Source organism: Neoarius graeffei, chromosome 1 (genome assembly GCF_027579695.1).
Source record: "Neoarius graeffei isolate fNeoGra1 chromosome 1, fNeoGra1.pri, whole genome shotgun sequence".
In the NCBI taxonomy this organism is placed as follows: domain Eukaryota; kingdom Metazoa; phylum Chordata; class Actinopteri; order Siluriformes; family Ariidae; genus Neoarius; species Neoarius graeffei.
The window spans coordinates 130,057,108-130,072,532 of record NC_083569.1 but is presented as its reverse complement, the minus strand read 5'-3'; the positions used below and the strand labels follow the sequence as shown (position 1 = coordinate 130,072,532).

Here is a 15,425-nt window from a genome sequence, read left to right as displayed (position 1 = left end):
TGCTGCGCAGTAGTGTTTTTTGTGCTGTTGCTTCATCTGGTGTTTAAATAGTACAGGATGAGATAAAGGAAAAAAAAATAAGGTTGATTTCCTGATCACTCCAAACAGGTTAACGCATGATGACAGGATGTGTTAAGTTAGCTCAACAAGAACAGGGTTCACTTGACCTGAGAATGTGATTACTGTAGGTACCATACATCCACAGATAGGGGGTGCACCTTTTTATGGCGTATTCACACCTACGTTGTTTGGTCCGGACCAAACGAACCAAATTTCCCTTGGTCCGGACCTTTTGGGTTGGTCTGAATACAAACCACCGAACTCTGGTCCGGACCAAACAAGCGGACCGAGACCGAGCTGCAAGGTTGGACTTGGTCCGTACCAAAGGAACCCTGGTGCGGACCTTTTGGAGGTGTGAAAGCAGACCGGCCCTAATCCGACAGTTTTGCTTTTTTGTACCTCGGGAGCTTCCGTCATTTGTCGAGCATTATGGGAAACAGAGTCTTGACACTCCACCGCAAAGTGCAAACACTGTTTCAGTTGTCAAGGGAACCTTACAACAGTCGTTCAGTCATTCAGACCAGTGGTAGGCTAGACTACAGAGTACAAAAAATGAGTAGGGGGCAAACGTGGGCCGAGGAAGAAACGCGTACCCTTGTGGATATATGGGCAGATGTCCACATATCTGAGCTTTTGGAGAGAACACACAAAAATGCCGACGTGTTTGCTGTATTCAGTGAGAAAATGAAGGAGAAGGGGTTCACGCACTCCCCAGAACAATGTCGGCTAAAAGTGAAGAAACTCCGTCAGACCTACATTAAAATCAGGGACATTCTTTCAAAAAGTGGCGGTACTAGCGACGCAAAAAAGAAATTCATCCATTGCGTGAAGAGCCAGAACTGTCACAACATGACGTGCGCTCATCAGCGCTATCCTCCATAGCCGCCTTGCCCTTTGTCGTCGTCGTTGATAAATTACTTGTACAACAGCATAGTAATCGCACAATTGTGAAAACAGTAAAAACTGGAAAAAACATATAGCTTTGATGACATTAAAAAGAATAACAGCACGGAAAACCTCCATGACTACTTTTGAACTTGACGCTTTGTGCGCGTGTCGTCTCTGACCAATAGCTGAACGGCCTCAGGGCGCGTGGCTTTGTTGACAGATTTTGGTCCGCTTACTAAAATGTACAGTGTGAAAGCGAACCGCACCAAAATGAAAAAATAAAAACATTTGGTTCGGACCAAAGCAAGTGAACTATCGAACTATCCCGGTCTGAATACACCCTTATTAAAGTACTTTTCCAGCAGCTGTGAACCATTAGAAGGACTTTACCAGCTTTTGTTCTCTCCCTGTCTTTTGGTCCAACGAACAACCGGGATCAACTATAAAAGAGCTCAGCTCTCTGACTGATGGCCGTGTGTGATCATGCTGAAAAGAGGAGCCTACTTTTCTCTCAGTTGAGATCTGAATGAGCGAAACGCTCACCTCTCCCAATGCTGTAACGTCAACTATCATGCAAGTTTTGTCTTTCTTTGTGCTGTGCAAGTTTAACTTTTAACAGTAAGCAAAAGGGCTGCTTTCAACTTCATTGGATGTCTGGACCTCCATGAGTCATGAAGCCAACTGAACTTCATCAGGAAGTGAATCCATGGACAGAACAACCTGCAAAATGAAGATAAACTAAAAGATGGGGTTCAAAGTTCTACTGTTTTGAGCAATTTGTAGTTGCGAATCAGCATTCTTTTAAACAAAGGAAATTGTGCACTGCCACAAACCTATTTACTCCTCTGTTTTATCCAAAAGTCCAGTGAGGTCAGTAATCCCTGTACGAAGTGTGTTACAATGTACACACTTTTACACAATGTTAAAAGTGAGGTTAGTGTGGTATTTACATGCCATTTAGCAGACGCTCAGACCGATGTACAAGTACAAAAGTCAGGTATACAAAGTGCTGAAATTCTAGATGAAAATCTTTGAGTGCCAACTGAACAAGTGACAACAATACCTCATGTAATATTCTGTTGAAGTACCAATACTCAAACAACCAAGGAAACAAACCAACTGTATAAAGTACAACAAAATGGCACACTCAAAACGACTAACCCCAGGCTAGACAGTACACAGTCTGGGTTGGTAGACCAAAACACAGTTACACAGTGGGTAGGGAAGAAGGGGAGAGGTGCAATCTGAAGAGGTGAATCTTCAATCTGTTCTTGAAGGTGGTCAGGGAGTCAGCAGTTCTGACCTCAGTGGGAAGGTTGTTCCACCAACGGAGAACCAGGACAGACAGCAGTCTTGAGTGGGCTGAGCAGGAGCGGGGAAGAGGGGCCAGGCGGCCAGTAGAAGTGGCACGTAGGGATCTGGCTGGTGTGTAGGGGTGGAACAGGCTCTGGAGGTATGCTGGACCTAACCCCTTGAGAGCCTGATAAGCTAGCACCAATGTCTTAAATTTGATACAAGCTGCGATAGGTAGCCAGTGCAGGTCAGCAAGCAGAGGGCTGACATGGGAAGAACAAGGGAGGTTGTAAACCAGATGAGCTGCAGGGGTCTGATGGCAGAAGCTGGAAGGCCAACAAGGAGAGAGTTGCAGTAGTCTAAGCAGGAGAGGGTTAGTGCTTGGACCAGGAGCTGAGTGAAGTAGGTGGTAAGAAAAGGGTGGATTCTTCAGATGTTGCAGAGGAAGAATCTACACATCCAGGCCACTGCAGCGATGTTCGCTGAAGAGTTTGTCATCGAGAATGACCCCAAGGTTCTTTGCACTGGGTGAAGATGATCTAGAAATGTCCCCCAGGATGATGATAATATCCAGAGATGGAGAGGATGGAGCAGGAATGTAGATTACCTCCATCTTGCCCGGGTTGAGCTTCAGTTGTTAGTTGTCCATCCAGCTCTGGATGTCACGCAGGTAAGCAGAGATGCGAGTGGAGATCTGTGTGTTAGAAATAGGAAAAGAGAGAAACAGTTGGGTGTCCTCGGCATATCAGTGGTAGGATAGACCATGAGGAGAGATAATCGAGCCAAGAGACTGAGTGTAGAGGGAGAAGAGAAACAAACCAAGGACTGAACCTTGAGGGACACCAGTGGTAAGTGGGCGTGGTTCTGATACAGTATCAGACCAGATAACCTGGAAGGAGTGATCGGAGACTTAGGACTTGAACCAGTCTATGGCTGTCCCACAGATCCCTAGAGCTGATAAGGATGACAGGAGGATGGGGTGATCAACAGTGTCAAATGCAGCAGAAAGATCAAGGAGAATCAGGACTGAGGAAAGGAAGGCAGCATGTGCTGCATGAAGTGCCTCACTGACAGAGAGAAGTGTAGTCTCAGTTGAGTGTCCGGCTTGGAAGCTGGACTGGTGAGGATCCAGGAGGTTGTTACATGAGAGAGAAGAGGAGAGTTCGTTAGCGACAGCATGTTCATGTTCAAGGAGTTGTGGATGGCTATGATCTTTTCCTCAAAAAAAGGTTGCGAAGTCCTCTGCAATGATGGAGGACTAAGGTGTTGCTGGTGGAGAGTTCAGAAAACAGAAAACAACTGACAAGGGTTGGAGATGAAGGTATGAATTTTGGAGAAATAAAACTTGATCTTGGTCAATCTGAGTGAGGCTGTGAACTCAGCAAGGAGGGACTGGTAGCAGGACAGGTTGGCAGGGACCCTGGATTTTCTCCACATCCTCTCTGCTGCACATAGACCGATTCTGTAGGAGCAAAGTGTTTCAGACATCCAGGGACTAGGAGGGGAAGCTCTTGCTGGCCTAGAGACAAGAGGAGATAATGTGTCAAGTGATGAGGAGAGAAGGGAGATCAGGGAGGATGCAGCAGATTCAGTAGGGAGACTGGTAAAGGATTCAAGCGGGGGGAGGGAGGCAGTGACAGAGGAGGTAAGAGGGGAGGGAGAGAGGGAGCAGAGGTTACGATGGACTGTAACAGTGGGGCAGGGGGGTGATGGGTGGTGAGGAACAGGGAGGGAGAATTTAGGAAAATTCCATATCCTGCAGCACTGCCTCTGACTGTGAGGAACTTGTTGGGGGGGGGGACTCAGTAATTCCCTTCTGTTGTAGCTGTTTTCAAGATTTCAGTAACACTCTAGGTTTTCCATCAGAGTGACTGGCATAGATTCTAGCCAACTGTGTGCAATAATTGGGAAACACCTGCACATGGGCATGTTACCTGCTTACAGTGTGTAGTATTGATGTCTGCATCATCGTTTATGAATTAACCAACTTCATATCAAATCATAATGCCAATGCTAACTGTATAGGAAAAAAACAGATACAGTTCTGGTGAGGTAAGTTTATTGTACCACCTGATGACTGCTGTTACAAACTTGTACTTTAGCTGTGGTTCTCAGTAGCACCTTCTGATTAATGCTAAATTACATTCTATGATAACAACAGCATTGCTAACATACAGTAATATCGCAAGATAGTGATTTTTTTCTTTAGCTAAACATTAATAGCTAGATCGTTAACACCCCCTTAAGATAAGGTATTCAATATAGCTAGCTAATGAGCAACACATTAAGGGGTAATCATTGATGTAGTTATTTTTGTTTGGGTATCTAGCAGTCATTCTATCAAATAAAGTTTTAACTGTAACTAAAATTGGGTACGAAAGAAGTAGATGTTATACAGAGAGCATAAGTAGCTGAGGTTTACATATCCTAGCTAAAGATGGTAACTTGAGGGTCCATTCATAAAGATGACATCAAGGGAACCATTTTCTCAAAATAGTTGGCTCAGTGGTGAACCTCTTGGCGGCCATCGTGGCGTACATCCTCCTCCTCTTCCACCTCATCTTCCTCATACTCTTCTGCTTCTTCAGCTGTGGCATCCTGGTACTGCTGGTACTCGGAGACGAGGTCGTTCATATTGCTCTCTGCCTCAGTGAATTCCATCTCATCCATCCCCTCCCCCGTGTACCAGTGCAGGAAAGCCTTTCTGCGGAACATGGCAGTGAACTGCTCTGAAATACGTCGGAACAGCTCCTGGATTGCCGTGCTGTTCCCAATAAAGGTGGCGGCCATCTTTAATCCACGTGGTGGGATGTCGCACACAGCTGTCTTCACATTGTTGGGGATCCACTCAACAAAGTAGCTGCTGTTCCTGTTCTGCACACTCAGCATCTGCTCATCCACCTCCTTCATGGACATCCGACCACGGAAGATAGCTGCCACAGTAAGGTAGCGCCCGTGCCGCGGGTCACACGCCGCCATCATGTTCTTGGCATCAAACATCTGCTGTGTTAGTTCAGGAACAGTGAGTGCACGGTACTGCTGGCTCCCCCTGCTGGTCAGGGGTGCAAATCCAGGCATAAAGAAGTGCAAGCGAGGGAAGGGAACCATGTTGACTGCAAGCTTGCGCAAGTCTGCATTAAGCTGCCCTGGGAAACGGAGGCATGTTGTGACACCACTCATGGCAGCAGACACCAGGTGATTGAGATCACCATAGGTGGGTGTCGTCAGTTTAAGTGTGCGGAAACAAATGTCGTACAGTGCCTCATTGTCAATGCTGAAGGTCTCATCTGTGTTCTCCACAAGCTGATGGATGGACAGTGTCGCGTTGTAGGGCTCCACCACTGTGTCGGACACTTTGGGCGATGGTGTGACACTGAATGTGTTCATGATGCGATCAGGGTACTCTTCACGTATCTTGCTAATGATCAGTGTGCCCATTCCCGAGCCTGTGCCACCACCCAGAGAGTGAGTGAGCTGGAATCCCTGCAGACAGTCACAGTTTTCTGACTCCTTACGTACCACATCCAGCACTGAGTCCACTAGCTCTGCACCTTCAGTGTAGTGACCTTTGGCCCAGTTGTTCCCAGCACCACTTTGACCTGAAACAATGTGGAAAAAAAAGTTATTAATCACACCCTCTTTATTATTTTATTCATGATTTACACAACCTTTGCCTCCATTCTCTAATTCTTTTCATGGTGATAACAGTTCAAAGTTTGATTAATATGATTGTGCCCTCTACATTCCAACCTCATCTCATCTCATCTCATCTCATCTCATCTCATCTCATCTCATTATCTCTAGCCGCTTTATCCTTCTACAGGGTCGCAGGCAAGCTGGAGCCTATCCCAGCTGACTACAGGCGAAAGGCGGGGTTCACCCTGGACAAGTCGCCAGGTCATCACAGGGCTGACACATAGACACAGACAACCATTCACACTCACATTCACACCTACGCTCAATTTAGAGTCACCAGTTAACCTAACCTGCATGTCTTTGGACTGTGGGGGAAACCGGAGCACCCGGAGGAAACCCACGGGAAGAACACGGGAAGAACATGCAAACTCCACACAGAAAGGCCCTCGCCGGCCACGGGGCTCGAACCCAGACCTTCTTGCTGTGAGGCGACAGCGCTAACCACTACACCACCGTGCCGCCCCTACATTCCAACCACACATTAATTTTTGTTAACCTATTTTAAATGTTAGGTAATGCTGCATTCAGAATCTGGAACAGTTTGATCCAATCATTGTCCCCATTTCTGGCTCGACAGTCCTGTCCTAAATTCAATTCCTGCCCCTGACTTGGCCTGTCTTCATCCATAATCCAGTATCTGGTATTGGTAGCATGTCTGTCTTTGTCCTGTCTGCATGTCCTACAAGATGGTTTGTAAATATCAATTATCTCTTCTCTGTAAACTGAGCCCAAAGTAACACACACATCATAAACTAGTTTGTTGATTTGCTTAAACATAAAACAAGAGGACTGTTTGAGAAACAAACAGGAACTTACCAAACACAAAGTTATCGGGCCTAAAGATTTGTCCAAATGGCCCAGACCGGACTGAGTCCATGGTGCCAGGCTCCAGATCCACCAGGATAGCACGGGGCACAAACTTTCCCCCTGAGTGAGGTGAGAAGGACAGGACTTAGTGTTGGTTATAATGAGATGGAGAATGCAGCCAGTTAGTATGACTTGTTGGGGCCCACATGAGTTGATCATGGGCCAATTGGTTTCCACATGGGCATGGCAATGGGCTCTGAGTGGGTGCAGTTGGGCTGCCCAGGAAAGATTAAATAATACACTATATGGCCAAAATAATTTTGTGAAAACCTGGCACCGATATGTTCTTGTTGAACAGCCCATTCCAAATTTATTCCCCTTTCCTGTTATCCATCCATCCATCCATCCATCCATTATCTGTAGCCTCTTATCCTGTACAGGGTTGCAGGCAAGCTGGAGCCTATCCCAGTGATCAGGGTACACCCTGGACAAGTCACCAGGTCATTGCAGGGCTGACACATAGAGACAAACAACCATTCACATTCACACCTACAGTCAATTTAGAGCCACCAATTAGCCTAACCTGCATGTCTTTGGACTGGGGGGGAAACCGGAGCACCCAGAGGAAACCCACGCAGACACGGGGAGAACATGCAAACTCCACACAGAAAGGTTCTTGTTGGCTGCTGGGCTCAAACCCAGGACTTTCTTGTTGTGAGGCGACAGTGCTAACCACTACACCACTGTGCCACCCCTTTCCTGTTATAATAAGCGCTATTCTTCTAAGAAGACTTTCCACTAGATTTTAGGGTGTGGCTGTGAGGATGTGTTCATTCAGCTAAAAGAGCATTAGACACTGATGTTGGGCAAGGAGGTCTGGGGTGCAGTTGGTGTTCCAGTTCATCCCAAAGGTGTTCAGTGGGGTTGAGTTCAGTCAGGGCTCTGTGCAGGACACTTGAGTTCTTCATTCCAACCTTCACACACCATGAATTCATGGAGCTATGCTTTGTGCACAGGGCCACTGTCATGCTGGAACAGGTTTGGGTTTCTTAGTTCCAGTGCCAGAAAACTGGAAAGCTACAGTGTATAGAGACATTCTACACAAGTGTGTGCTTCAGACTTTGTGGGAACAGTTTGGTGTGAACCACATATGGGTGTGATGTTCAGGAGGGCACATACTTTTGGCCATATAGTGTACCGTATATGGTCTATGAAGGGGCAACTCAGAAAGTCTATATATGTACAGTATATTGGGTCCACATAAGCCCTTGTTGGTCTTGTTTGTTTAATCAGAAACTTAATCTCTACTCTGCAGTATTTCAGAAGCAGATTAAACTGATTGTAATGTTATATTGCATTTATTAACATGCATTAATGAGCACTTTTTCCCCCACATTTTCTATTTTTCTACTTCCTAAAATCATAATTATTCACGAACATATTAAAATAATCCTTTTATGATATCCACAAATACTGCAGATATAAGTGTTGACAGGTTTAGAACAGGACTGATGGGTTCTACTGGGGCCCTTGGTGGGCAACTTATTTGATATACTTTATTTCAGAAGATTTCAGATTAATACCCCAAGAAGTAACATTAATGTGACACTGGTTTTCACAAAGTTTTAACTTTATTAAAGATAAATGGAGCCGAGTGAGTGCTGCCCCTTCCCCACAGAAAAACACATGAGCATTGTTGTGCGCTCTCTCTCATATTTCTACAATTCTGGGTAAGACAGCTCGCTAGCAGCTAACTAGCAGTTTAGTCCTAAGGTTATACCTATCAATAATGAATTAAGTTGAGATGTAGAGAATATCTGCTTCTTTTTGAGTAAAGTTTAACATGTTAAATTTGGCATACAGCTCAAGGTTCCCAACTTTCTGGGGACTCCTTAATTTTACACCCATTTCCCATGAAAACATGTTGGCGAGAAAGCTCCAGTTTCACGTATATCTGTGTACAGCTGTGTAGAAAACTGATGAGCTTTTGATGTCATTTAATTATAAAAATTACATGTAGACTGTTGGCATGTAAGAGAAGACTGCATTCAATTCATTGTTGCAACCTGTAATTCCTTGTAATTTGGCCAGTAGATGTTCTTTCTTTGATAAGAACAGTTTATACTCAAGTCTCCATCACTGAACAGCTAATACCTTCAGTTTGGTACAAGAAACTTAAAACTATAATGATAAAGTTCTTTTTAACATGTGTAGCACTGCTTGACCTTGTAGTATACACTTGGAGAAGTGAGTTATTTATAATCATGCTATCTGTTATCACCCAGATGATGATGGGTTTACTTTTGAGTCTGGTTCCTCTCAAGGTTTCTTCCTCGTGTCGTCTCAGGGAGTCACCATCTGCTCTGACGTGCTCGTTGGGGATACATTTTGTACATTAACATTTAAAATGTCTGGATTTCTGTAATGCTGCTTCGTGACAATGTCCATTGTTAAAAGTACAATACAAATAAAATTGATTTGAATTAATTTCCCAACATTAAACCAGGAAAACCCAAAGATAATACCCCTCAATTTGAAATTCCTACTTGTCAACGTGGGTTAGTCTTCTCAGCTAAAAGCTCCTTCCCTGTTTAAGGAGTGATGTCAAATCAATATGGTTGCTCACAGCATTAGATGATAACAAAGAAGCACTTTCTACTTATAAAATAATTATACTGTATATATAAGTTTCAAGCCCATTGGAGACCCATGTGGGCCCAACATGCACATGCTGGTGAGTTGGAGGTGCAGCTTTACTGAAAAAAATGGAATGTTGCTCAGTTTGTACCTGTAGCATTACTAACAATATGATTGTCTCTCTGCCCGCCTATCTCTCCACCTGTCTGTCACTCAGGGAACTGGATAAGCTGACTCAGGACCAGTGCACACTAAAGGCAGACATGTCTTTAAGAAAGAAAGAGCAGGAGTGACTGCTCAATAAATGATGAACAGCAGCAGGACAGAGGTGTGTGTCTGTGTATCTGTATCTCTGTTTGATCATCTATAGTATATATAGTATCTATGTTTATCTGATGATGGTGGTGTTGATAGAGGTGACGATGGTGGTTTTGGTTGATGGTGGTGATTATGACCTGAGGCCTCGCTGTAGTACACGTTGATCCTCTCCAGCTGCAGCTCGCTGTCTCCATTGTAAGTTCCGCTGGAATCGATGCCATGTTCATCACTGATCACCTCCCAGAACTGCCACACACGATAATTAATAAGACTCATTCATAGCAGTGGTTGGTGTCAGTGTGTTCTTTCTTTCTGTTCTCAGTGTTCTGTGGTTCTGACAGAATAAAACGAGTCCTGAGCATCATCTCTGAAGTGCCGTTACTGTATGCAGTGCTGCAGCAGAGAGATGATGCACATTTATTTAGGTGACCTGAATATCATCTGTCAGGATGAAGTGGCATGTTAATGACGACACTTTATATTGCTGTAAGTGTTATGTTCCTAATTATTTGTAAGCTTACAAGCCCAGTCATTTAACATTTTATTCTAATTTACAAATTAGTCAGTTAGAGGTATTATCTCATGTGATGTTAAAGCCACAATGCACGTTAGTGGAAATGCAAGGGTTTATAAGCTCATCTAGCAGGGGTCTAATGTGGTTTCCAACATCAAACACAAAGGTCAGTTAAATATGTACCACCCCCACTAAAAACACAAGGAGCTGTGTCAGAGAGAGAGAGAGAGAGAGAGAGAGAGAGAAGACAAAGAGAGAGATGCACTCACCTTTGCTCCAATCTGGTTTCCGCACTGTCCAGCCTGAATGTGCACAATCTCCCTCATTCTGTCACTGTTTTAATGATGTGTGTGAATGTTTAGATTCTCTGTGCGTGTGCGGTAAATATGTGTGTGTTTAGCCAGTGCTGCCCCTCCTCACACTGATCCACTCCAGTCTCAGCAGCAATGCAGCTCTTTTCGCTACCTACAGCAACCTGTAATCTGATTGGCTGGGCTGCAGTGACCTCATCACCAATCATGAGAGAGCAGGTTGATGCAGTGAAGTACTGCAGAGCTGCAAGGAGTGAAACACACACACACAGTTAGTGATAAGCACTTCACTACAGTCAGTTCCAAAATTACAGGTGCTGTTCATTTAAATAAAAAAAAAAGGTGCAATAATTGATATTTTGAATTCAAACCCATAAGGATGCGATATAGTTTTATTTGTATTTGATGCATTGTGAAACTGTAACAGTTTCCCTGATATGGGTGGAGTACAGACGTACGGCAAGCAGGAGATACCGTAATGTTTGCACACACGTTTGTTTAAGCTTTTCAGCTTCAGTTGCTCACTCTAGGACACATGCACGTACACACACACACACAGAGTCGTGTTCTGATCCCAGGCTTTCTTCTCTGCTCTCCCCCTTTCTTTATGCTCCACCATCACTGCAACAAACACACACACACACACACATACATTAATTGACGACAGGTGTAACGACCTGGCCACTCACCTTCCCCGATCCCACCCTCTATTCACAAACTGACGCTTGGCCACACCCCCGCTGCCACATACCCCCACTGACTGACTCAGGCTGGGGAGCCGTCCGGCCTGCAGCAGACTCCCCCCCTCCCCCCCGACAGGACAGGAAGTCCTCCACCACCGTCTACACCCCCGGCCTGTGGACCACCTCAAATTTAAATGGCTGGAGGGCGAGATACCAATGGGTGATCCGTGCATTGGCATCCTTCATGCAGTGGAGCCACTGGAGGGGCGTGTAGTCCGAACAGAGGGTGAAAGGGCGCCCCAGAAGGTAGTATTGAAGGGCAAGGACCACCAACTTGGTGGCCAGACATTCCTTTTCGATGGTGCTGTACTTGCTTTCATGCTTCGAGAACTTGCGGCTGATGTACAGCATGGGTTGCTCCTCACCCCCCCCCCCCCCCCCCCACCACCACCACCTTCTGGGACAGAATGGCCCCCAGCCCTCTGTTTGACACATCCATCTGTAAAATAAAGGGGAGAAAGAAGTCAGGGGAGTGTAAAAGTGGTCCCACACACAGTGCAGCTTTTATTCTACTGAAAGCCTGTTGGCACTGCTCTGTCCACTGAACTGGATCTGGTGCTCACTTTTTAGTGAGATCAATTAGCAGGCTGGTAACATCCGAATAATTAGGTATGAACCTAAGAAAGTAGCCAGCCAGCCCCAGGAACTGTCTCACCCCCTTTTTGGTCTTGGGCAGGCCGCAATCTCTGCAGTCTTGTTAATTTGGGGACGCACCTGCCCATGACCCAAGTGGAAACCCAGATACTGTACTTCCACCCACCCAATTGCACACTTTTTTGGGTTAGCTGTGAGACCTGCATGCCTCAGTGACTCTAGGATGGCCCTAAGGTGTTCCAGGTGCCGCAGCCAATCATTGCTATAAATAATGATGTTGTCAAGGTACATTGCCACATAGGCAGCGTGAGTGCAGAGGATCTTGTCCATGAGCCACTGGAACATAGCAGGAGCCCCAAATAACCCAAAAGGAAGTGTGACAAATTGGTGTAACCCAAATGGTGTGGAAAAGGCAGTTTTCTCTCAGGGATAGAGAAGTCAAGGGGATCCACCAATATCCCTTCATTAGATCCAGTGTCGAATAAAAGTGAGCAGTGCCTAACCGATCGAGCAACTCATCAATGCGAGGCATTGGGTATGCGTCAAATTTAGACATTGCATTGACTTTTCTATATTTCACACAGAACTGGACAGACCTGTCAGTCTTGGGAACCAGGATCACTGGGCTGCTCCAGTCACTGTGGGACTCCTTGATTATGCCCATTTCAAGCATGGCCTTGAGTTCATCCTGAGCCACCTTTTTTGTGTTCGGGTAAGCGGTCAGGGCAACTATGCGCCATCACCCCCGGAGGCATCTCAATGTGGTGTTCTATGAGGTGAGTGCAGCCGGGAAGAGGCAAGAACATGTCAGAAAATTCCTTCTGCAACTTGGCTGCCTCCATGAGTTGGGCTGGTAAGAGGTGGTCTCCACAAGGGACCAGAGTGGCTTGAGATGTTACTTTTTTTACCTCCGGCCCCAGCTCCGCCTTCTCTGGAAGTATTGATGCCAATGCCATGGAGACCCCCTCGTTCCAACGTTTTAACAGGTTGAGGTGATAAATTTGCAATGACCCACCCCTATCCGTTCACCTCACCTCATAGTCAACGTCCCTGACTCGCCATGTGACCTTGAAGGGCCCTTGTCACTTGGCGATTAATTTGGAGCTTGATGTGGGCAATAATAAGAGTACCTTGTCTCCTGGTGTGAACTCTCTAAGGCGCGTGCCCCTGTCATACAGCCAAACTTAACGTTCTTGTGCCTGCTGTAAATATTCCTGGGTTAAGTGCATGAGGGTGTGGAGTTTTGTGCGCAGGTCAAGAACATACTGAATTTCATTCTTGCTAGGTGAAGGTCCCCCCTCCCAATTTTCTCATAGCACGTCCAAAATGCCATGTGGCTTATGCCCATATAATAACTCAAATGGTGAAAAACCTGTGGAGGCTTGCAGGACCTCTCATACTGCAAATAACAGGGGCTCAAGCCATTTATCCCAATTACGTGCATCCTGACTTACAAATTTCCAAATTAAGTTTTTGAGTTTTTGATTAAACCATTCCACTAAGCCATCTGTTTGTGGGTGATAGACACTGGTGTGGATAGACTTAATTCCCAACAACCCATACAGTTCGCACAGTGTGCGTGACATAAGTGTAGTGCCTTGATCTGTCAGGATTTCTTTCGGAATCCTGACCCGGGAGATAACATGAAAGAGCACTTCCACAATACTGCATGCTGAGATATTGCGGAGAGGCACCGCTTATGGATATCACGTTGCATAGTCCACCAGAACTAAAATAAAGCAATATCCATGTGCTGACCGATCTAATGACCTGACGAGATCCATACTAATTCTCTTAAAAGGGGTCTTGATTAGAGGGAGAGGGCATAAAGGTGCTTTTGGAGTGGCAGTAGGATTTACTAATTGGCATTCACGGCATGCCGCACACCACCGACAGACATCCCCGCAAATCCCTGGCCAATAGAAGCAGGCTATTATTCAGGCTAGTGTTTTATCCTGCCCTAAGTGTCCGGCCATGGGATTAAAGTGAGCCACATGGAATATGAGTTCCCTCCGGCTCTTGGGGATTAACAACTAGGTTATCTGTTCACCAGTTTGAGTGTCCTGTGTCACTCGGTACAACCTATCCTTAATAATAGCGAAATATGGGAAGGCCAGTGTCATGCTTGGCTGGAGAGTTTGACCATTGATTACTCGCACTTGGTCAAATGCATGATGCAGAGTCTCATCTTGCGAATGCTCTAATGGGAAATCCTCAAGGGAATCCCTGAGAGAAGGAGGAGGGGTGAGCTGCTCCTCACTCTTTGTATTGCCCTGACACTGTGCTGACATAGACGGCTCTGTGACAGCTTCCCCAGTCAATGCCGTATCAGGATCTTCCCATGACGTACTAATGCAGGACCCACCTCTTACCATGTGTTCCATCAGTTCTTTGAACCCTGTCCAATCAGTCCCCAAAATCAGCAAGTGGGTGAGATGAGGATTAACCACTGCCTTTATTCTATGCTTTTCTCCCTGAAACAGAATGTGGACGGACACTAATGAGTAGTTGTGAACATCTCCGTGCACACACAGAACCTTCACCATGTGCTTTCCCCAGTGCCTCACCTTGCACCAGGCTTTGGTGGATTGAGGTCTGATTACAGCTGGCATCCACCAATGCGTGATACGTATCCCCTTGCACAGTATACGATACGCTCTGGCCTGATCAGGGAGGTCTCTGGCATGTCAGGGATCCAGACCACCACTCCCACCTCCATCACGGAGCACTGACTCTGAAGATGTCCCGGCTCCCCGCAGCACCAGCACACCAGCCCAGGCTTCCCCTTTGCACCCGTGTTATGGGTGTCACTCAGCTGAGGGGGAGAAAACACAGACAAGGAAGGGAAAAATGGGAGGACAGCACGGGTGCGTCGGGCAAACACACACAAACGCACGCACACACACACACACACACACACACACACACACACACACACACACACACACACACACAAACGCACACATTAATTGACAACAGGTGTAACGACTTGGCCACTCACCTTCCCCGACCCTGCCCTCCATTCTGCCACTACCATCTGCATCCCCAGCATTTGAACCACCTCAAACTTGAAAGGCTAGAGGGCTAGATACCAACGGGTGATCCGCGCATTGGCATCTTTCATGCGGTGAAGCCACTGGAGCGGGGCATGATCTGAACAGAGGGTGAAAGAGTGCCCCAACAGGTAATATCGGAAGGTGAGGACCACCCATTTGATGGCTAGACACTCCTTGATGGTGCTGTACTTACTCACTCACATCGAGAGTTTGTGGCTGATGTACAGCACTAGGCACTCCTCCCCCTCCACCTCCTGGGACAGAATGGCCCTCAGCCCTCTGTCTGAAGAAGAACAACTTTATTCATCATGCATACACTTGTGAAATTCCTCACTGTATTTAACTCATCTGAAGCAGTGAACACACACTTGAGCAATGAGCACACACACATACCTGGGGAGCAGTTCAGGGTTAGGTGCGTTGCTCAAGGGCACCTCAGCCTAAGGCTGCCCCATGTTAACCTAACCACGTCTTTGAACTGTGGGGGAAACCAGAGCACCTGGAGGAA

General features: G+C 46.2%; 1 protein-coding gene across 3 annotated transcripts; it reads right to left on the bottom strand.

Moving 5' to 3' along the window:
* Positions 1-4,743: 4,743 nt before the first annotated feature.
* On the bottom strand, positions 4,744-10,539 carry tubb2 (tubulin, beta 2A class IIa). Of its 3 annotated transcripts, XM_060917471.1 has the most exons (5): positions 10,483-10,539; positions 9,837-9,945; positions 8,811-8,819; positions 6,754-6,864; positions 4,744-5,840 (listed from the first exon to the last, which is right to left on the bottom strand). In XM_060917471.1, exons 1-5 carry the CDS (start codon positions 10,537-10,539, stop codon positions 4,744-4,746), a joined length of 1,383 nt encoding a protein of 460 aa, XP_060773454.1. The 3 variants fall into 3 exon arrangements, with proteins under 3 accessions (XP_060773454.1, XP_060773465.1, XP_060773475.1); XM_060917482.1 differs by lacking the exon at positions 8,811-8,819; XM_060917492.1 differs by lacking the exons at positions 8,811-8,819; positions 9,837-9,945 and having other exon boundaries at positions 6,754-6,856.
* Positions 10,540-15,425: the final 4,886 nt, after the last annotated feature.